We start from the raw sequence: 21226 nt of genomic DNA on the forward strand, positions 1-21226 counted from the left end.
TTACTGGGCACAAAGCCTTAACTGTAGCCTCAGTTTACCCAATAGCAAAATGGGTACCTGGTTGTTAAATGATTTGGCAGCTCGTATTCCGGGGAACATAGGTTTAAGTCCGTGCCCATAACACTATGTATGCTAGTGGCTGTACAAGAATGTAAGAACCTTGTATATAAAAAAAAATATTTTCAAGAATAGCTAAATCTCTTCGGGAATACCTAAATCTTTTCAACCATACCTTACAAAGCAATCTTTTCAAGACTACTTCACAAATTGATCTTTTCCTATAATATTTTCAAGACTACCTTACACTTCACAAGCTTGGCTACATACCACCTACAAGTACTAAAGCCAAGGGTGTACATGAGTGCGTTGTTTGCAAGCACACAGAACTAAGAAACAGGAAGCAAAAATCTGTTTTTATCTGGTGCAATGAGAGCGAAGTCGCGCTGTGTACCATGAACTGTTTCATTGATTATCACTCACTTCCAAAGCACTGAGTGTGTAATACAGTGTTACTGTGTAGTGTGTGAAACTGTACATAATGTAATTTTAGTGAATTTTGAGCAAGTAATATTGTGACAATAAACATTTATTGTGGACACATTACTGATACATGAGTCACAGTTCCATGGAAAATTATGAACGTTCTAATGTATACATATTGTAAAGGACACAAATATGCATCATGTACGATAAAAAAAAATAAAACTGCATTGGAAATACATACAACTAATAATTGATAATATATTTGTGGCAAGGCGACCGCCTCTGGGAACCTCATGCACGGCCGCAAAGCAAACACGCCCCTTCTCCATGTCCCCACAGCCAAAGTAAGAGGAATTTATTATTTTTTTTTTTTTACATGTACGTGTTCAGGGAAGGGAATTTATCATTTTACAAAGATCAAAAAAATTTTTTGGAAAACTTGACTTTCGGTGCACAGGTGGAATGTCCCAATAAACACAGCTCATCACAGTGGTTAAGCTACTAAGGGGTCCTTAACCATTAAACCGCTAAGGGCTTTTTGGCCTGCAACACCGCCAGGCGCAACAAAAAAAAAAAATCCCCAAAAATTCTTTGATATCCCCATTGTCAAACTTAATCTGTGTAAACACACTATGCAAATAAAGGGACCTAGTATATGGATCTCACTCCCTAGTGATTTGAAAAGCTGTCCAACTTTTGCCTTATTCAAAAATAAAACCAAAAAGTACCTAATTTCATCTTCATAGTTTTCTACCAAGTGCTTTATCTTCACACTGTATCTAGTGCTACTCAATCCCCCAATATTTGTACCTAAGCCATATTACTTTACCATTATACTCTTAGATATTATCTGATATCATGGTTGTTGTATTGAGTGCATATTCTACTGCATTATTCCTTGTAATGATCCTCATATTGTGCTTCAGTGAACCAATGTATAACCCTGAAATGTTATCCTCATGTACCTAGTAATCCTTGTTTCATTGTTGTGTATTGTTATTATTGTGTATTATTCTAATCTGCTTTTGTGTCAAAATTTCTTGCAATGTAACTGTAAACATTTTTGTAAATTTTACTGTAATCATTCTACTTAAAATTATCTGTACCTGTAAAGTATAACTATAAAGTACATGTAAACATTTTTTGTCAATTTTACTGTTAAATTATCAAAAAATTATCTGTTAGTTTAAGGACTTGCCCGAAATGCTATGCGTGCTAGTGGCTTTATAAGAATGTAAATTCAACTTAATTTCTATATTTTCTGTACATTAACCCCCAATGTACCTTCTTGTATATAAATAAATAAATAAATAAAAGAATAGTTGAATCTGTTCCTGATTGACTGAATCTCTTCCAGAATGACTGAATCTCTTCCCATTAGGGACCTTACAAAGCGATCTTTTCAAGACTACTTAACAAATTGATCTTTTCCTATAATCTTTTCAAGATTACCTTACGCTTCACAAGCTTGGCTACATATCACCTACAGGTACTAAAGCCAAGGGTGTACGTGAGTGCGCTATTTGCAAGCACAGAACAAAGAAACAGGAAGTGAAAATCTATTTGTACCTGGTGCAACGAGAGTGAAGTTGTGCTGTGTACCATGGGCTGCTTCATTGATTATTACTCACTTCCGAAGTACTGAGTAATTACCTAAGTGTAATTACTTAAGTGTAGTTACAGGATGAGAGCTACACTCATGGTGTCCAGTCTACCCAGCACTCTGTCATAAAAAATATTTCGGGGACAGGAAGCCTGCAGCATGTATACTCTTGACTTGTATCGCAGCCCCCTCTCAAGGTCGAACTACAGACTTTCCCAAGGATATAACCCCAAATAAACTGCTCACCCAGACAGTTAGGCCAAGGTCAGCAGTCACATCCCACCCCAGACAGTTAAGCCAAGGTCAGCAGCCACATCCCACCCAGACAGTTAGGCCAAGGTCAGCAGTCACATCCCACCCAGACAGTTAGGCCAAGGTTAGTAGTCACATCCCACCCAGACAGTTAGGCCAAGGTCAGCAGTCACATCCCACCCAGACAGTTAGGCCAAGGTCAGCAGTCACATCCCACCCAGACAGTTAGGCCAAGGTCAGCAGTCACATCCCACCCAGACAGTTAGGCCAAGGTCAGCAGTCACATCCCACCCAGACAGTTAGGCCAAGGTCAGCAGTCACATCCCACCCAGACAGTTAGGCCAAGGTCAGCAGTCACATCCCACCCAGACAGTTAGGCCAAGGTCAGCAGTCACATCCCACCCAGACAGTTAGGCCAAGGTCAGCAGTCACATCCCACCCAGACAGTTAGGCCAAGGTTAGTAGTCACATCCCACCCAGACAGTTAGGCCAAGGTTAGTAGTCACATCCCACCCAGACAGTTAGGCCAAGGTCAGCAGTCACATCCCACCCAGACAGTTAGGCCAAGGTCAGCAGTCACATCCCACCCAGACAGTTAGGCCAAGGTTAGTAGTCACATCCCACCCAGACAGTTAGGCCAAGGTTAGTAGTCACATCCCACCCAGACAGTTAGGCCAAGGTTAGCAGTCACATCCCACCCAGACAGTTAGGCCAAGGTCAGCACACATGCACATCGTACAGGAACTGATTGAAAGACTTTTAAGAAGTCAGTGGTGGTACAGTATAATTACCTAAGTGTAGTTACAGGATGAGAGCTATGCTCGTGGTGTCCCGTCTTCCCAGCACTCTTTGTCATATAACGCTTTGAAACTACTGACGGTCTTGGCCTCCACCACCTTCTCCCCTAACTTGTTCCAACCGTCTACCACTCTGTTTGCGAAAGTGAATTTTCTTATATTTCTTTGGCATCTGTGTTTAGCTAGTTTAAATCTATGACCTCTTGTTCTTAAAGTTCCAGGTCTCAGGAAATCTTCCCTATCGATTTTATCAATTCCTGTTACTATTTTGTATGTAGTGATCATAACTGCTAAGGTGAGCAGTCACATCCCACCCAGACAGTTAAGTCAAGGTCAGCACACACGCAAATCATACAGGAACTGCTGAGGTCAGCAGTCACACCCCACCCAGACAGTTAAGCCGGGAGCCGTGCGGCCGAGCGGACAGCACGCTGGACTTGTGATCCTGTGGTCCCAGGTTCGATCCCAGGTGCCGGCGAGAAACAATGGGCAGAGTTTCTTTCACCCTATGCCCCTGTTACCTAGCAGTAAAATAGGTACCTGGATGTTAGTCAGCTGTCACGGGCTGCTTCCTTGGGGTGGAGGCCTGGTCGAGGACCGGGCCACGGGGACACTAAAGCCCCGAAATCATCTCAAGATAACCTCAAGAAGATCAGCACACACGCACATTGCACACGGACTGCTAAGGTTAGCAGTCACATCCCATCCAGACAGTTAAGCCACGGTCAGCAGCAAGGTCATTCCACACAGACAGCAAGGGAACTGTCTGGGGCGGGGTTTGACCCGGCCGCCTCAGAGCCAGACTGACAACTAAGACAATCAAGCCACCGAGGAACGGCCAAAAGACAGTGGTGATAGCCGAGTCTATTTGAACCACCACCCCGATGGCACTTTGATGGTAATCTTGGGCACAGCTTTACATCAAATCACCTCATTTTTATGGGGTCTACGTGAGCAATACAAATGCGAACAAACTTGAATGCTCTCAAGCATATATGCAAATGAAAACTCCATACCCCAGAAGTGACTCGAACCTGGACCGCCAGGAGCACATTTCAACTGGTGTATACAGTGCCTTAACCCTCACACCGCGAGGGGTCCAAATGGCTTTAACACCCACAGGCACAACAACAAAAATTCCAAAAAATTCTTTCGTCTTCATGTTCATTTTTGTTCCCTGATCACGGAAAAAATAATAAAAAAAAATCGTAGGGGGCATATTTTAGCCGCAATAGGGTAGGGAAGTCTGGCAAAAAAGGGGCGTTGACAGAGCCATCGCCAAACAAGGTCTACTCCGCCCAAGCTGTCAGGCGGCAGTTGCCACAAATGTATTATTACCTAATTATTTCAATGTCTCCGATTGATTTTTTCTTAGTTTTTTGCAGTAATATTATTCAATAGAGTGAATTGTGATATATTTATATAATAAAATGTGTGAACCATCGCTGTTCTCAAAATTATGGTGTGCATATTAGTGATTCAATTATTATGTTCATAAAACAATAACAAATAGTTTTGCTGTTATTACACTATATACACAGGTTATATATAAGTATATGCATGTTTTGCTCACCATAACGAACCACTAAGTTGGTATTGTGAGTCAAAATGCAATGAGGAGTAACCGCCACACACCAGCCAGCCACTCGCTGCCACTCCCTCCCTCAACAACACCTCACTCGCCTTCATTCTCCTCCCACAATACAGTTTTTGCATTTATTCACTATACATAGACGTTATATATAAGTATTTACATGTTTTGTTCACCATAATTGTACATCTAAGCTTGTATGGTGAGTAAAGGCACAAAGACGTAGCTACTCACACAGTCAGCTGGTGGCAGCTGCCCTCAAGGCCAGACGCACTAATATTTCTCCTCCATTTAATGTGTCCACATTTATTATGGACACATTACTGACACATGTATCACAGTTCCATGGAAAATTATGAATGTTTTACAGTTTACATATTGTAAAGAACACAAATATGCATTATATACGATAAAAAACAAACAAATGAAACTGCATTGGAAATACTGTAACCCCGCGATTATCCGGGATTCAAACATCCGGAAAACGCCCTTATACGGCCAAAATCGTGATCGGATAAAGTTATCACAATATCCGGCCAAAATGGCCACAGGAACCGGATAAAAGCTGGTTTGGCTGGATGAAAATACGGCCATACCATATTAATCCTATCTGTGGCTCTAGACGCACTGTGGAGGAGGGGGTGGGGTGGGTGGGTGGTGTTGGGAGGGTGGGAGGGGTGTGTCAGGAGGGACCACCTGGGTACAGGAAGTACCATTAATTTTAGAACAATTAATCATAGCCAAAAACAAATGAAATAAGTACTAGTAATTATGTAATAACAAATAAATAAGTTTCCTAAAAGCATTGTGCACAGGCTGAAGTTTCCTTCAAAAATATTGTGAATTTTTTTCCTCCTGGCGGCCTACGTAAAGTGCTATAGCTGCCCCACCCCAAGTGGACCCGTCCAACTCTGGTCAACCCATGCGCATCCGTCCCTCGTGTTATACACAGTGCTGCGCCATTAGTGAAATATTTTTTTAAATAACTTTATTTTCATAGTAACTTTGAACATTTTTGGCCAAGACTATGTCTGGTAGCAGCATCAATCGTTCTGGAAGTGTTAAGAGGAAGAAGATTGTCCTAGCAATTAAAGACAAGTTACGTGTTGTTCAACCAGTGAGGCGTCACAGGCAGCCAAGCGCCTTCAACAAGTGAGGCGCTACAGGCAAGCCAAGCGCCTTCAACAAGTGAGGCGCCACAGGCAAGCCAAGCTCCTTCAACAAGTGAGGCATTACAGGCAAGCCAAGCGCTTTCAACAAGTGAGGCACCACAGGCAAGCCAAGCGCCTTCAACAAGTGAGGCGCAAGCAAGCGCCTTTAACAAGTGAGGCGTCACAGGCAAGCCAAGCACCTTCAACAAGTGAGGGCATGCAAGCGCTTCAACAAGTGAGGTGCAAGCAAGCGCCTTCAACAAGTGAGGCCTCACAGGCAACCCAAATGCCTTTAACCAGTGAGGCTTCAGCAGCTGGCAGTCAAAACTAACTTAGCTTAATGAACTGTACAGTAATTTTAAGTGTTAATTTTAGTGTTGTGTTAGTATAGGTTACGTAAATTGTTAAGAATTTTTAACTTCAAGATGTGTGGCATCAATCAAGAAGACGAACACCAACAAGGTAAGTTGAGGTTTCTAGTTGAATATTTAATAATTGTATGTGGCAAGGCAATTCAAATTATGTTGTTTGTAGTATAAAAATAGTTGGAAATGGTCACTTTTGGACTCGTAGGTGAAAAAGTACCATTATCCGAAAAATGTGATAATCCGGCTGGGGGTCCTTCCCATATAGTCCGGATGATCGAGTGGAGACAGTACATAGAACAAATCATTGAAAATATATTTGTGGCAAATCGCGGTGCTTGAATGGCGCGCACGACCGCCTCTGGGAACTTCACGCACAGGTGACCAGCTCAGAGGGAATCTCCGCCAGCAGACTTTAAGATTATGGTTATTGAAGGAAAAAAGAACCAGACAAATCCTCATCTGCTACGTAACATTTCACAGATGCATATAGAAGCAAACATGGCATCCGACAGCTTCACTTACTACACAGATGGATCAGTAGACCAGCAGGGACAAGAAACCGGAGCTGCAGTTAAAGCAGGAAACTCTGTAAATAGTTGGAGGCTCTCAAATGGGTGTTCGACTTTACAAACAGAGATGCTAGCCATTCAAAAGGCTTTGGAACATGCTCTTGCTGAACACCGACAACATGTTATCATACATACAGATTCGAGAACCATCATTGAAACCTTTCAACAAGAACACATATGTGATAACATACATCTGATCACAAATGTCATATCATTAATGCAAACACTCAAACAACAAGGCTGACTGGTACTTATTAACTGGGTGCCAAGTCATGTGGGAATAATAGGAAATGACATTGCAGACGAAGCTGCAAAACTTGCAACTAAGAGAAGAAATGTAGACATTTACATACCACAAGAGTCTATCACAGATTAAGAAAGTAATTAGAAACAGAGCAATGCAAAAGACCACAACACAGCAGTTGCAACATCAGGATCTGCGGGTTGGTACAAGAATTCAACCAACTATGAACCCCTTAGTTTGATGAAAGGGAGCAGTAGAGCAACAGAAGTACACTTACATCGCATCAGGCTTGGATACCCATGTGCATGGGAAATAGGCTTACAGGTTCTGGAAGATGAGAGGAAATGTCAATACTGTGGAGAAATGCCCGACAGACCACTGGAACATTATCTAACACAGTACACAGTTACAAACCCATTAAGATTTCAACTTAGATTCAACAGAGTAGAAGAAGTTGTTAAACACATGGCAAAATCTTACTGAAGTGACCATACGAGTAATAAATACTCATACTCCGCCCAAGTAAAACAGAAACAAGCAACACTTAGTGGGCCAGCCAGAGGCTTAGGGCCCGCGCAGGAATATCGCTGCAAAAAAAAAAAAAAAGTCACCAGCTTGTGACACCCCCTTCTCCACGTCCCCACAGCAAAAGTAAGTGGAGTTTTTCAGTTTTTTTTTACATGTACATGTTCAGGGAAGGGAATTTATCATTTTACAGAGATAAAAAAAAAAAAAAAAATTGCGAACACTTGATTTTGTGCACACAAGGGGAATGTCACAATGAACTCAGTGCTTCACAGGGGTTAAGGTTTAAAAGAATGGAATGATATACAAGCAAAAGGTCCCTTCAGGATAAAGCTCAATGAATGGCTGGCATTTAGCCGAGCAGCAGCAGCGGAATCCGCTGCTATTGGGCATCCAGGGAGCACTACTACGCGAGTCAACATCAGTGACGGGATTGACTGGGAACTGGCTTTTGGCTGGGAGCTCCAAATCACATGGTGATGGCCATTAGTACTAATGGGTTCGAACTAGTTTTGAGTTATCCAATCATTTTGAATTAATCGTTTGCAGAATTGTTTGGCTGTTTCAGTTCTTAATTTTCTATGAACCTTGCAGCTGTCTGAATTGCTTCGCTGATTTTCTGGATGCTTTTCTGGTGAGGATGATGTTAATAATTGCCTATTCTGTTAGGGCCCTGGTTCTGACTGTGATCCCAGTTAGATCAAACAGGACTCCTACAACTGATATGATCCAGTAGTGGGGAGCCATCTCAGCAAGGTAACTTCAGAGGGGCACTGGGGCTCTATCAGAAAGAGACGTTTCATTACGTTTAACACAGGTAGCAATTTCCTTCTTCGAAGTTTGCTCAATATAACAACTGAGGAGCCTTGGTTCAAAAATTGGACATTAAGTGAAATAAAGCCTTCTGTGCCACTTCCTTAGCTGTGTCCATTCCTTCTTGTCATGTTGTTGTTGAGTAATTTGGTTAACTTGGAAACAAGTGAGGTTGATGGCTCTGCCAACTTTGTTGTGGTAGTGGTGGTGCCGCTTTGTGGTGGTTGAGGGAGTGACTGATTACCCAGCTTGATGTAAGTACATCAAGCATTTACATTTGTCAATTTCAATGTTCACTTTGTGGTTTTTTTTATTAAGTATAATGTATGTTCCATATACCTTGGCTGTATGGGTCTTGAACCGTGGATCCCACGTGTGTGAGGCCGATGCTTTATCGACTGGACTATGAGCAGTCTTAAAAAGGAAAGTGTCCAGAAGCAGCATCCTGATAGAGCGTCGGCGTCACATGTGTGCTGTCCACGGTTTGAGACTCGTACAGCCCAGGTGAATGGAATGTTTATTTCCACGGAAGTGTGGATAACAGTTTATATAATGTATGTTCTTTTGCACAAGAATGAGCCAGTGTCTTGTCGGTAACAAGTTAAGATTTGTCTCCTTTCCCCAGCTATGTGATCAGACTATTTTGAAAGTCCAGAGAGGTCATGGTGGGTAAAGAAGCCATTACTACCTGCCAGTGGGTCAGGGAAGCAACCAAGCAATTGACTCTGAAATAAGCATTAATTTACACTCAGAGCCTTATTTTTGGCAAAAAGCCACTTACATCCTACATATGTTTCCTCAGGCAAGCTGTGTCAAGCAGAGATTGATGAGTGTGCTTCCAACCCATGTGTGAGAGGACAGTGTACAGACCACATCAATGATTTCCATTGCAAATGCCCGAAGGGCTGGAGTGGAAAGATATGCAATGAAGACTTGGGTAAGTGTATATAACATCTTTCTTGAAGTTTATTGCATAGTAAAAGATGCTTCATGCCTGATAAGCATTTTATCATTGTATTAGTATAAAAATAGAAAATTAACATTGTGCTTATTCAGTTAGTTTAATGTAAGTATTGCCATTGACAGCATACTCAAGATAACATTTATGATTTGCATGGGGTTTTTCTTCTTGTAAAATTAATTAAGCAGATTCTTCTCACAAAACATGTTAGGTTAAGTAAACTTAATTTTTGCCAAAATTATATAATGAAAATGTTTTTCGGTATATTGTACAGTGTATTAAAAGGAGTCTCCTGATGATTTATAAGTTGCTTTTGCAGTATTTTGCAAGCTATATAAATTAAATACAGTGTTACCTTTGTTTACAAATTTAATCCGTTCCCAGAGACGGTTCGATAACCGAAAATTAAAAAACGAAAAGGAATTTTCCCATAAGAAATAATGTAAACTGAATTAATCCGTTCCACACATTCAAAAATATTAACAAAAAATACGTTTTGTGCATAATACTACTACTCATATTTTTTAATATAATATGTACAAGTATATCTTACCTTTATTGAGGACTCTTGTTGAAGTCTGGAAAGCAGTGAGGAGGGGGAGGAGGAGAAATGTTAGTGTTTGGAAGGAGAGTCCCCTTCCATTATAACATCAGACAGTGATGACATTTCTGGGGTACTCTCTCCTATATTTTGCTCGCATACCATTAGGACCTGGTTGTGGTTCACTGCTTGCTTGCCTTACTAAGAATCTGTCTAAAGTCACTTGTTTTTCCCTACGTTTTAACACTTGTCTATAGTGAGACATCACATTCATTCACTATGAATGAGATGTAGTTTTTTCTCTATTATCATCCTCACAACTATTTTGTAAGGTTGAACTTTACCACTTACATTCTTGGGACCCATGGCATGATATATAATAATTACTTTTATGTTCAGAAACCAAGAAAGCACACAATGAAATTCTTCACAAAGAATTCAAGCGCGGTCATCACTAGGCAGGACACACTCATAAACTGAGGTGCACCACGCGCTCGATCTATCTATATGTGTATCAACAAACTTGAGAAGTGAGGCAAGCCTCAAATACCGAGGCAAATTTTACAAAGAAATTGAGCTCGAAAAAACGAAAAATTTGGAAAGAGGGGCATTTGTCAATCGAGGTTCCATTGTACTTTTCCCAAACATTTATTCAAAATGAAGTACACTAGCCATTCCATTTAAGAACCTATATGGGTCTGTACCCAGGTTGTTAAATCCAAAGATTTGCTAAATCCAGAGGTTTTAAAAGGTTGGTAACTGTTTAGTCATATTTGGGAGAGCAGCAGGATGGATAGTGGGTGGGCTGCCTGGTTAACTGGCTGGTAGGTGGGTGGGCAGGCAAGTGGGCTGGCTGAATGGTTAACTGTCTGGTATGTGGACTTGGGTGGGTTTGGGTAGGTGGGAGGGCTTGGATGGGTTTGATCAGGCTTGGGAGGGTCCGAGTGGGTTTTTGGGCATGTGGGCAGACTTGGGTGGGTTTCTTAGGTGGGTTTGGGCAGGTGGGCAGTCTTGGGTGAATTCAGGCAGGTGGGTTCAGGTGGGGATGGGTAGTTTTGGGCGGGCTTGGGTGGGTTCAGGTGGGTGTGCGATCTTGGGTTAGTTCGGGTGGGTTAGAGGTCTTTTTGGGCGGGCTTTGGGTGGTCATGAGTGGGTTCTAGGGGGGTGAGCATTCTTGGGTGGTGGCAGGGAAGGCAGGTAGGGTCAGTGGTGAGCTCTGGTTATCACAGTTACCAGCTACATAGTTGGCAACATGTGGCTGGCACCGCCATGCTTCCACATTGATAAGTTCACACACTGTCTGCTTTTCACCAAATTAGCTGAGAAAATGTTACCATTTCAGTTGTTTGTAACACATTGCTCTATCATATTCTATAGTCAAAATGAAGAGTTCATAATAAATGATGATGTCAGTGGTGAGGGGAGATGTATTAAGGGGGGGTAAGGCATCAGGGAACAGGAGGGTGCGAGTTGAGGCCGGTCAACCCATCAATTATGGCGATTGCTGACTCCACACCACATGGCTGCCTGGATACTATAACTCGATACTTTTCACAAAATTAAGAGAGAAAATTTTAGCATTTCAGTGGCTTGTAACACATCGCTCTATCATATTCCTTATTCAAAATGAAGAATGCATAATAAATGGGTGTGTGTCAGTGGTGAGGGGGATGTATTAGGGGGGTTAGCTAGCCTCTATTTGTTTTTGTCGGGCATGTTGAATGAGATGCCGCTGCTGCCTCAGTACACCACTCATATGGTGTGAGTGGTGTGGGGGATGGTGTGAGTGGTGTGGGGGATAGTGTGAGTGGTGTGGGGGATGGTGTCAGTGGTGTGGGGGATGGTGTGAGTGGTGTGGGGGGATGGTGTCAATGGTGTGGGGGATGGTGTCAGTGGTGGTGGGATGGTGTCAGTGGTGGTGGGATGGTGTCAGTGTTGTGGGGGATGGTGTCAGTGGTGTGGGGGATGGTGTCAGTGGTGTGGGGGATGGTGATTCCCCCAACTCAAATTATTATCGACACCTAAAGGGTATGAAAGATATTACAGTATAATGAAGCAGCGCACAACGAAGAAACAAACTAAAATTCAAACGTTTTTGGTACAGTTTCACAGTAGGCCTACAGGGCAGTCAGGAGACAGTGGGTGGGCAGATGAGTAGCAGGATGGGTGGAAGAGTGGGTGGACCAGCTTCCAACTAAGACTAATACAGGAACTGGTCACCCCCCAGTCCCTCCCCAACTCCCCATCATCCCACACACCAGACCCTCCCCGCTACCTCCATTCCCCCATCCCTCACTCTCCCCGCTACCTCCATCCCCCCATCCCTCACTCTCCCCGCTACCTCCATCCCCCCATACCTCACTCTCCCCGCTACCTCCATCCCCCCATACCTCACTCTCCCCGCTACCTCCATCCCCCCATACCTCACTCTCCCCACTACCTCCATTCCCCCATACCTCACTCTCCCCGCTACCTCCATCCCCCCATCCCTCACTGTCCCAGCTACCTCCATCCCCCCATACCTCACTCTCCCAGCTACCTCCATCCCCCCATCCCTCACTCTCCCCGCTACCTCCATCCCCCCATCCCTCACTCTCCCCGCTACCTCCATCCCCCCATCCCTCACTCTCCCCGCTACCTCCATCCCCCCATCCCTCACTCTCCCCGCTACCTCCATTCCCCCATACCTCACTCTCCCCGCTACCTCCATCCCCCCATCCCTCACTCTCCCCGCTACCTCCATCCCCCCATACCTCACTCTCCCCGCTACCTCCATCCCCCCATCCCTCACTCTCCCCGCTACCTCCATCCCCCCATCCCTCACTCTCCCCGCTACCTCCATCCCCCCATCCCTCACTCTCCCTGCTACCTCCATCCCACCATCCCTCACTCTCCCCGCTACCTCCATCCCCCCATCCCCCCACACCGGATCTCCCAGCTGTACCCCCTCCCAGCCATATCTGGACAGTATTAATATGGTGGGCTTCCTTGCTACCAGCTGATGGATCAGGATGAAGCCTGCCTGAGCGCCTGATATTAAACTCTAATTGTTTACTGACTGACTGGTTGCGACTGTGAAAGTCTGATTTGATTGTGAATGCCTGATTGACTGTGAAAGGCTGATTGACTATGAATGGCTGACTGTGAATGTGTGACTGACCTGAAATGCCAAACCGGTTGCTACCAAAACTGTGAATTCTTGACAGCCTTTGGTTATGACTGCCTGTGAATGCTTGCCTGACTGTAACTGACTGGTTCTGACTGGCTGTCACATAACAGAGGCAGTGAAATGTGTGAAAGGAAAATCTGGAACCGGTGATGCAGATAAAATACATTTAATACAGAATACTACTCCTATTTTTCATACATACGGTAATGTATGAAAAATAGGAGTAGTATTTTGTATTAAATGTATTTTTTATTTAATATTTTTGGGTGTGTGGAACGGATTAATTCAATTTCCATTATTTCTTGAGAAAATTTGTTTCATTTTTTATTTTTCGGTTGTCGAACTGTCTCTAGGAATGGATTAAATTTAAAAACGGAAGTACCACTGTATACTCATATACTCAAAGCTTTATTTTCTGTGGAGAGCCCCTCCTGCTCCCCGGAGCTTACCAGACTGATATAATGTATTAGACCATGGCATCAGTCAATGCGATTGGAGTTCTATGCATTCCAGTTCTATGCATTCCGGGGACCACGAGCCAGAAACTGGCCTCCTCAGACTGACATAAGGAGCAATGGCCTATAGAAATCCCTATGTGGTTGGAAGCATTCCATGTCTGTCATCGACCGGGTTAGGCACCCAGAAAGGTTGGCGTCCCAAAACAAACACCACCACCTGGTTCAAAATTGCTACCGAAAGCAGAACTATCAAGCAGAACTCTCAATCTGGAAACAAGCAAACAAGCATGATGTCACAACCACTCCTGCAGCTCCCCCCTCCCCAGAGGGGGGAGCTGCAGGAGTGACGTAAGTTTGCTACTTTGGCTGCCGTCTTTGGCAACATGTCTTGGGTTGACATTCGGGCACGGGGTTTTCGGAGGTCGAACAGGGTCCTGGCCACTCACTACCTTGTCAATGTCCCTAAACCTGGTTGGGCCTGTGTTGCATTGGGTCGGCGGTTGCAGCCAGTTGTCTTGACTTCGCGTTGATGAGTGAGGACTGACCGCCTCCTGGGTAAGTTCCTGAATTTTTCCTAGTCTTCCTAGCCTTTGGGTAGTTAGATCAGGGAGCCAACGGAGCTCCCCCAAGAAAACCAACATTGAACATAATGAAACTCCATTTTTTGGGTGAGACCCGGAAGCACCCCTGGCATCCCTTCCTCCCTCCGGTCGGCGGTGTTTTCGCATGTTTTTGACACCCAGCCTAAGAACTGCCAGTTGGATTGCTGGCGCAAGGGCCTGGGTCCCCCCCCCTCTTCCCCCACCCAGGGAAGGGGGGGTGTGCAGACAGCGACGCGGCAACGTAATGATGTCATGCTCGTTTGCTAATTTTCATTGGGAAGTTCTGTCCACTCGTTCGACTTTCGGTAGCAATATTTTCACCAGAATAGGAGTTTGTTTTGGGGTGCCTATCTTTCTGGGTGCCAGACCCGGTCGATGGCAGACATAGAATGCTCCCAACAACATGGAGGTTTCTATAGGCCATTGCTCCTCGTGCCTTTCTGAAGGGGGCCAGGTTCTGGCTCGTGACTCCCGGTCAGCAAGAACTCAATGCACTTTGATGCCAGAAAGCAATAGTTACATATCAGCCTGGATAGCTCTGGGGAGCCTCTGGGTCTCACCCAGAAAATAACGTTTCATTACATTCAACGCTGTTTATTTTTTCTGTGGAGAGTCCCTTTGGTTCCCTGGAGCTATACCGGGCTGATGTGTGTATACAGTGTATTAGATCATGGCAACAGTCAATCGAAGGAGTTCTAGGCCTACTGGGACCAGAGCCAGAACCTGGGCCCCCCTCAAAAGAGGCACGAGGAGCAATGGCCTAAAGACACCCCCGTTTAATTGGAAGCAGTCTTTGTCTGCCATCTACCAGGTCAGGCACCCAGAAAGGTAGGAATTCCAAAACAAACTACTTCAGATCAAATAATTTGCAAACCAAAAGCCGAACTAGCAACAGAACTCCCCAGTCAAAACCAAGGAAACAAGTATGACATCACCACAAATGCCGCGCATCCGTCTGCGCAACCCCCCTCCCCGGGAGGAGGACAGGGGGTCCCAGACCTCCACACCAGCAACTCTCCTCAATTCACAGGCTGTTGTGAGGGCGAACGGTTGATCGACTCTGGGTACATCCTTTGAACAGTGCTGCAGTGCGGTGTTGTTGTTCAGTTTTGGTGTCGTGCGAGCCATGAGTAACACAAGAGTACTGGGGCTGCATGCACCTAGGGCCGCCTTCCCTAGATGCCCTGTAAGTACTGCCCTTGTGGCTTGAGGGTTATCTTCTCTGAGCCATTCGGGAACTACCTCTGTGTGGTTCTGTTGCTGCTCAGTGATTGCCCGCCCTTGGGGTTCAACTGAGGTGCTTCTTGCTCCTGTTTTCCCTTGGGTAGGAGGTAGTTTTGTCGCTGGCTGGAGCACGAGGTACTGTGCAGCTGTTTGATATACGCATAGCGACTGGGTTCTGTTCACCTGGAGACGTTGTGCTTTTGCTGGTTTTTTCTTTTGTTTTTGTTTTATTTTGCCTGGTGGGGGTCTGCCTGGTGTGGTAGTAGGACCACTTGTAGGATTTTGGTGGCCCTCCACTAGGTCCCCCGTGCTTGCACACGTCGCAGAGGTTCAGCTTGTAGTTTGTTTGCTTGGTAGCTCTGGGATAACTGGTTAACAGTACTTAACTTTAACAGTACTAACAGTACAGTAAGTTAACTATGTTAACAGTACCCAGGTAACAGTACCTGGGTTTCCCTTAGCAGTCAGGCTAAGGGCCCTGGAAACCCCCATTGGGGCTCAGTGGTGACACCTCACTCAGGGGTGACACCTCACTCAGGGGTGACACTCACCATCTTTACCTCCGCCATGCTGCTTGTTGGGTCAATGACAGCTTTGACTCGGAGTCTTGCGAGAGGAGTTCCTTGTTTGTACTCCAATTCACCCAGTACAATGAGATTGATATTTGGGTGCAAGCAGCTTTGGCGTTGCATGCAAGGTTTAGGTTGCTGCAACGTGCAAGGTTGGTTGCCTTTCTGGATGCCCCCGCAGCTGTCCCGGTTTGGTTATAGGTACCCAGACTTGGGGGTGTTAGTCGCCTTGACTTTGGTTTCATCTGCACCCCATAGTCCTTCCCCTGCTGCGGTTCATCCTGCTCTTCCCCTGCTCCCGGCTCCCAAACGTCTGAGGGTTTCGGAGTCGGGCAGGGTTTGCCTGATGGTGAGTCTCGGGCGGCTTCAGGGAATGCCCCTTCCGGATTGATGGCGGAGGCATTCATGCCTGTTCCTTCTGCGAGGCCCTTGGGCCGTGCAAGCAGACCCCCTTCATCCCTGCTTTTCCGACGGACTCTGCCTTTTCTCCAGAGGCAGAGGGTTTGGAGGACAGCTCGGCCCCGGGTCCTGACGTGGAGGTTCCCGGGGTTGGGGAGGAGTTGACTTGGGGTGCTTGGGCCCCATTTGACACCGCTTGAGTGTTGCTACCCTCGGCGCGGGGCTTGTTACAGGGGGAGGGGTTTTCCGATCCGCCCTCCCTGTACGAGTTTGATATGAGTGCGACTCCTCCCCAGATTCGATTCCAGGTTCGATTGGGTTACTCGGTTCCCTCCTTCCAGAGATTTTCAGCTTCCCGCATCACATCAAAGGTGGTGCGGGAAATCCTTACGGCTTACTTCTTGCGAGACCCGGCCTGGATTATGCCTCGGTAATGGATCCTTCTTCTTTCGAGTTTGGCCCCTCGTTTTCTTTCTGGATGCGTTACGAGGTGCCAGAGTCTTCCTGGTTGGTGGACTGCCGTTTCTTTTCATTGGGGCGTGGTATTCGTTCTGTCGGATCTGTGCGCTTGAATAGCGGAAAGTGACTACAGTTGTTCAGGTTTACCTAGGGGGCGAATTTGAGCACCTCAATGCGTGCTTGTTCGCCCCCATACTTCCTCGTGATGTCAGTCAGATACAGCTTCATGCGCAGGTTTCCTCCCTTTTGGCATCCCTGGTGGCCGAGGATTTGCGCGCCCGTGGGCATTTGGCTTTGGTCTTGCGTTTCTTTTCTCTGCTGGAGCTGTCTTCTGACTGGCTCGGCGAGGATGTGCAGGAACTGGGATCTGGGCCGATGTTTGGTGTGTTTGCTTCGGCAACTCGGGCGTCGGCTACCTTGTTGAAGTTGTTTGCGGCGATTCTGAGGGAGGCGGTGTCACTGTTCTTTGCCTCTCGCCTCGCGTGTCGACAGGAGGTGCTCGTCCACTCTTTGGAATCGGCTTGAGCCCTGGCTCTTAGATTTTCGTTCCCTTTTTGTCCATTGCTGTTTGCAGAGTCTGTGGCGGTGCATTTTCTGCAAGCTGCTTTGTCTAGTTGCCGGCCTATGTTGGACTTGTTGGTTCTCTGGGGAGGCCATGGTGGTCCTGCCCAAAAGGGGTTGTGCCAGGTCTTGGGATACCTTCAGTTGTCATAAGCCAATAATGCCAGATTCGGGGCCGGCACCTCCTCTGGAGTCGTCGGCATGTGGTCAGCACAGTGATCGCTCTGAGCATCGGTCAGGCTCTCATAGGGATTGTCGGCCCTTTGCCTTGTTGATGGGCCAATAGGGAAGAGGCTCGCGCTATTTACTCTTGCCTAGTCCCACGATTCGTGGGCTTTTCGGGTCGTTTCCTCCGGCCTGCAGTGGCTTTGGGTCGCTCCTCCTCCTTCAGGGGGAATGGGGCTGGCAGGGCAGGCCTCTTCTCCTGTGGTCTGTCAGGTCATCCGGGAGTGGGTTTGCTTGGATGTGGTTGAAACGACAACATCCCTCAGGTGGGTTTCCTGCCTGTTTTCAGTTCCGAAACGGGACTGTGCAGATCTGTGATTCATACTGGCCTTGTCTCATCAGAATCCCTGGGTCTTTTGCCCCTCCTTTCAGATGACCACTCTGTCTCGGGTCCGGCTGCTTTTGGCACTGGGTGCATGAATGGTGTCTCTGGACCTCTGGGACGCATATTAGCACGTCCCGATTCATCCGGGGTTCAGGGACTGGCTCGGTTTTGTCGTGGGGCGTGAAGCTTACCGCTTTCGTTGCCTTCCATTCAGCTTGAATCTGGTACCTCGAGTGTTCACACGCCTTACCCGGGTCGTGGTGACCCATTTGCATTTGTTAGGAGTTCGGGTTCTGGCTTACCACGGCGACTGGCTGGTGTGGGCTCCCAGCCAATCCGCGTGTCTGCTCGCTAGGGATTTGGTTCTTTCCCAGCTCGCCGGGTTCGGGTTCTTGGCGAACTGGAGGAAGTCCCATTTGGTTCCCTTTCAGGTTCGGACTTGGCTAGGTCTTGTGTGAGACTCTCGAACCGCTTCCTTGTCTCTCCCTCCTGCGATGCTGTTGCGGCTGCGGTCCCACCTACGGCTGTTTTTGGAGGGCACCCAGGTCACACGTCGGTTGTTTGAGCAGCTGTGCGGGACCCTGAACTTTGCCATGCTGGTCTACCCATCGGGTTGGATCTGGCTTCAGCGGATGCTCTGGTTTCTTCGGGGTCGTCTCTTCCACCGCTCTCACGATCGCTGGGTTCGGATCCTGGGAGCCTTTGCTTCGGCTGCTGCGTCGCCGGCTTCCTCTGTGGGTCTTTTGGGGTTCTGCGCCTTGGCGCCTCCCTGAACCCTCCGCTTGATGTGTTCACGGGTGCCTTGTCTCTTGTCTGGGGTTTTGTGACAAGTGCTCACCTGGCCGGCCAGTGGTGATGAGGTCCGGCCTTCTGTCGAGCTCACAGCACGGCGCGGGAGTTTGCAGCTGTGTGGCATTCACTTCAAAGGATTTGCTTCAGATAATCCGGCTCCATTCGGACTGCTCCCCGTTGGTTCATTGCCTGAACCATGGGGAAGTTCGATGTGGTCCTTGGTTCTTTGGGGCTGGTCGCTTTGGGTGACTCGTCTGCTGAGCTCCCGGGGTTTGGCTCTCCTGGCGGTTCATGTTCAGGGGGTGTCAAACATCCTGGCGGATGGCCTATCTCGGTTCATTCCCCTATCCACGGAATGGACGGTCGATGCCAACTCGTTCAGTTGGCTCTGCTGGACATACGGGCGCCCAGAGGTGGACCTCTTCGCATCGGCGTGGTCCAGGCATCTTCCAGTGTATGTGTCACCCTTCCCAAACTGCGAGGCCGTCGGGGTCGATGCCTTTCGGCTGGACTGGTCGAGGTGGCATTACCTGTACTTCTTCCCACCGGTCTGGTTGTTGCTCCTGATCCTGGCCCAGTTGGAGACTTACCAGGCGAGAGTAGTCTTGTTGGCTCCTTGGTGGCTGGCCCAGCCCTGGTTTCAGGCGCTTCTTGCTCGATGTCCAAACCCGAGGGTCTTCCACGGCTTCACCTCTTTCAGAAGATCGGTCTAATCCGGTACGTGGTTGGTTCGATCTTCTTCTCCACCCTTCGTTTCTGGTCTTTTTGAACGGGTGTATCACCACTTGTATGGTGATCAGGTGGCTTTGTTGATGGTGTCCCACCTGCAAGTTTCGTCTAGACAGCAGTATGAAATTTCCTGGCGGTCCTTTCGGCCTTTTTTATCTCTTCGTAGGTTGTCTTCGATTTCTGATTGGGTTGTTTTGTCCTTTCTCTCTTGGTTGTTTCAGGACCGTCATCTTATGCCAAATACTGTCGCCTTGTATCGTGTAGTACTGGCGGAGCCGCTGCAGGTTGCATTCGGGATGGATGTCACTTCTGCTCTGTTCTGCAAGCTTTCTCGGGCGTTGTTTCACCTCCAGCCTGCTCATGAGCCGCCTGAGCCATCCTGGTCGTTGGACCGGGTGCTCTCTTTTCTCTCTTCACCTTGGTTTGTGGTGGCCCTCTTGGCTCAGGACTGTTTTTTTAAGGCCCTTTTCTTGTTGGCATTGGCCTCTGGGGGTCGGGTCAGGGAGCTTCATGCTCTCCTCCGGCATAGGGGTTTTTGCTCTTTCAGTCCTGGTGGTCGTTTCGTTTGTTTGCAGCATTCTCCTTCTTTTCTGGCAAAGGATGAGTCTGCTGCTTTCCAAAGGGGTCCTTGGGTTGTTGATGCTTGGTTGGTTCGGCCAGGGGTTCATCATGTTTTATGTCCGGTTGCGACTCTTCACCGTTATCTGCGCGCCACAGCCTCCGTGGCAGGAGACGCACTTTGGGTGGACCCAGTTTCCCTTCTTTCCTGTTCCAGGGCGCAGTTCTCCCAGGTTGTCCGCAGGATTATTCGGTTCATCCAGCCTGCGGTCTATCCCCATGCCCATGACGTTCGCAAGTTCGCAGCTTTGGTTGCTGTTTTTGGGAATATGTCCTGGGCTGACATTCGGGCATGGAGCTTTTGGAGGTCAAACAGGGTCCTAGCCGCACGGTATCTTGTTAATGTTCCTGCCCTTCTCGGGCTTGTGTTGCCTTGGGTCACAGGTTGCAGCCAGTTGTCTCGACTTCGAGTTGAGAAGCGAGTAACGACCGCCTCCCGGGTAAGTCCCTCTTTTTCTTTATCTTTGGTTAGGTAGCACCGGGGAGCTGAAGGGGCTCTCCACAGAAAACCAGCGTTGAATGTAATGAAACGCCATTTTCTGGGTGAGACCCGGAGTCTCCCCAGCATCCCTCCCTGCCTCCCTCCCTCTGGTCGGCTTTTTTTTTTGCATTCTTGATATTCAGCCTCTGAACTGAGGAGAGTTGGCGGTGTGGAGGTCTGGGACGCCCCTCTGTCCCCCCCTCCCAGGGAGAGGGGGAATGCGCAGACGGATGCGCGACATTTTTGGTGACATCATATTTGTTTCCTTGGTTTTGATTGGAGAGTTCTGTTGCTACTTCAGCTTTCGGTTTGCAAATTATTTGATCAGCTGTAGTTTGTTTTGAAATTCCTACCTTTCTGGGTGCCTGACCTGGTAGATGGCAGACAAAAACTGCTTCCAATTACACGGGGGTGTCTTTAGGCCATTGCTCCTTATGCCTCTCTTGAGGGGGCCAGGTTCTGGCTCTGCCTAGAACTCCTTCGACTGACTGTTGCCACAGTCTAATATATACACATCAGCCCGATATAGCTCCAGGGAGCCTCTGGGCCTCACCCAAAAAATGGCATTTCATTACATTCAACACTGGGTTTTTTACTTATTACTATAGTTCTTCGGTAGTATTTTGTATTAATATAACTTTAGATCAATGCTCTATATTTTGGCTAAAATATCATTCTTTACATTAACAATTTTTACTGGCAAACCTTGCTGCACTT

General features: G+C 47.0%; 1 protein-coding gene across 1 annotated transcript in view; it reads left to right on the forward strand.

Annotated features, from left to right (window-relative positions):
- Positions 1-21226, forward strand: part of LOC123767978 (uncharacterized) — a 268631-nt gene that overhangs the window by 160790 nt on the left and 86615 nt on the right. Inside the window, exon 13 of the mRNA XM_069306497.1 lies at positions 9199-9333. Within this exon, the coding sequence (XP_069162598.1) occupies positions 9199-9333 (135 nt within the window). The remainder of the gene's footprint in view (positions 1-9198; positions 9334-21226) is intronic.

The sequence above is a fragment of the Procambarus clarkii genome, chromosome 58, assembly GCF_040958095.1.
Source record: "Procambarus clarkii isolate CNS0578487 chromosome 58, FALCON_Pclarkii_2.0, whole genome shotgun sequence".
Classification (NCBI taxonomy): Eukaryota; Metazoa; Arthropoda; class Malacostraca; order Decapoda; family Cambaridae; genus Procambarus; species Procambarus clarkii.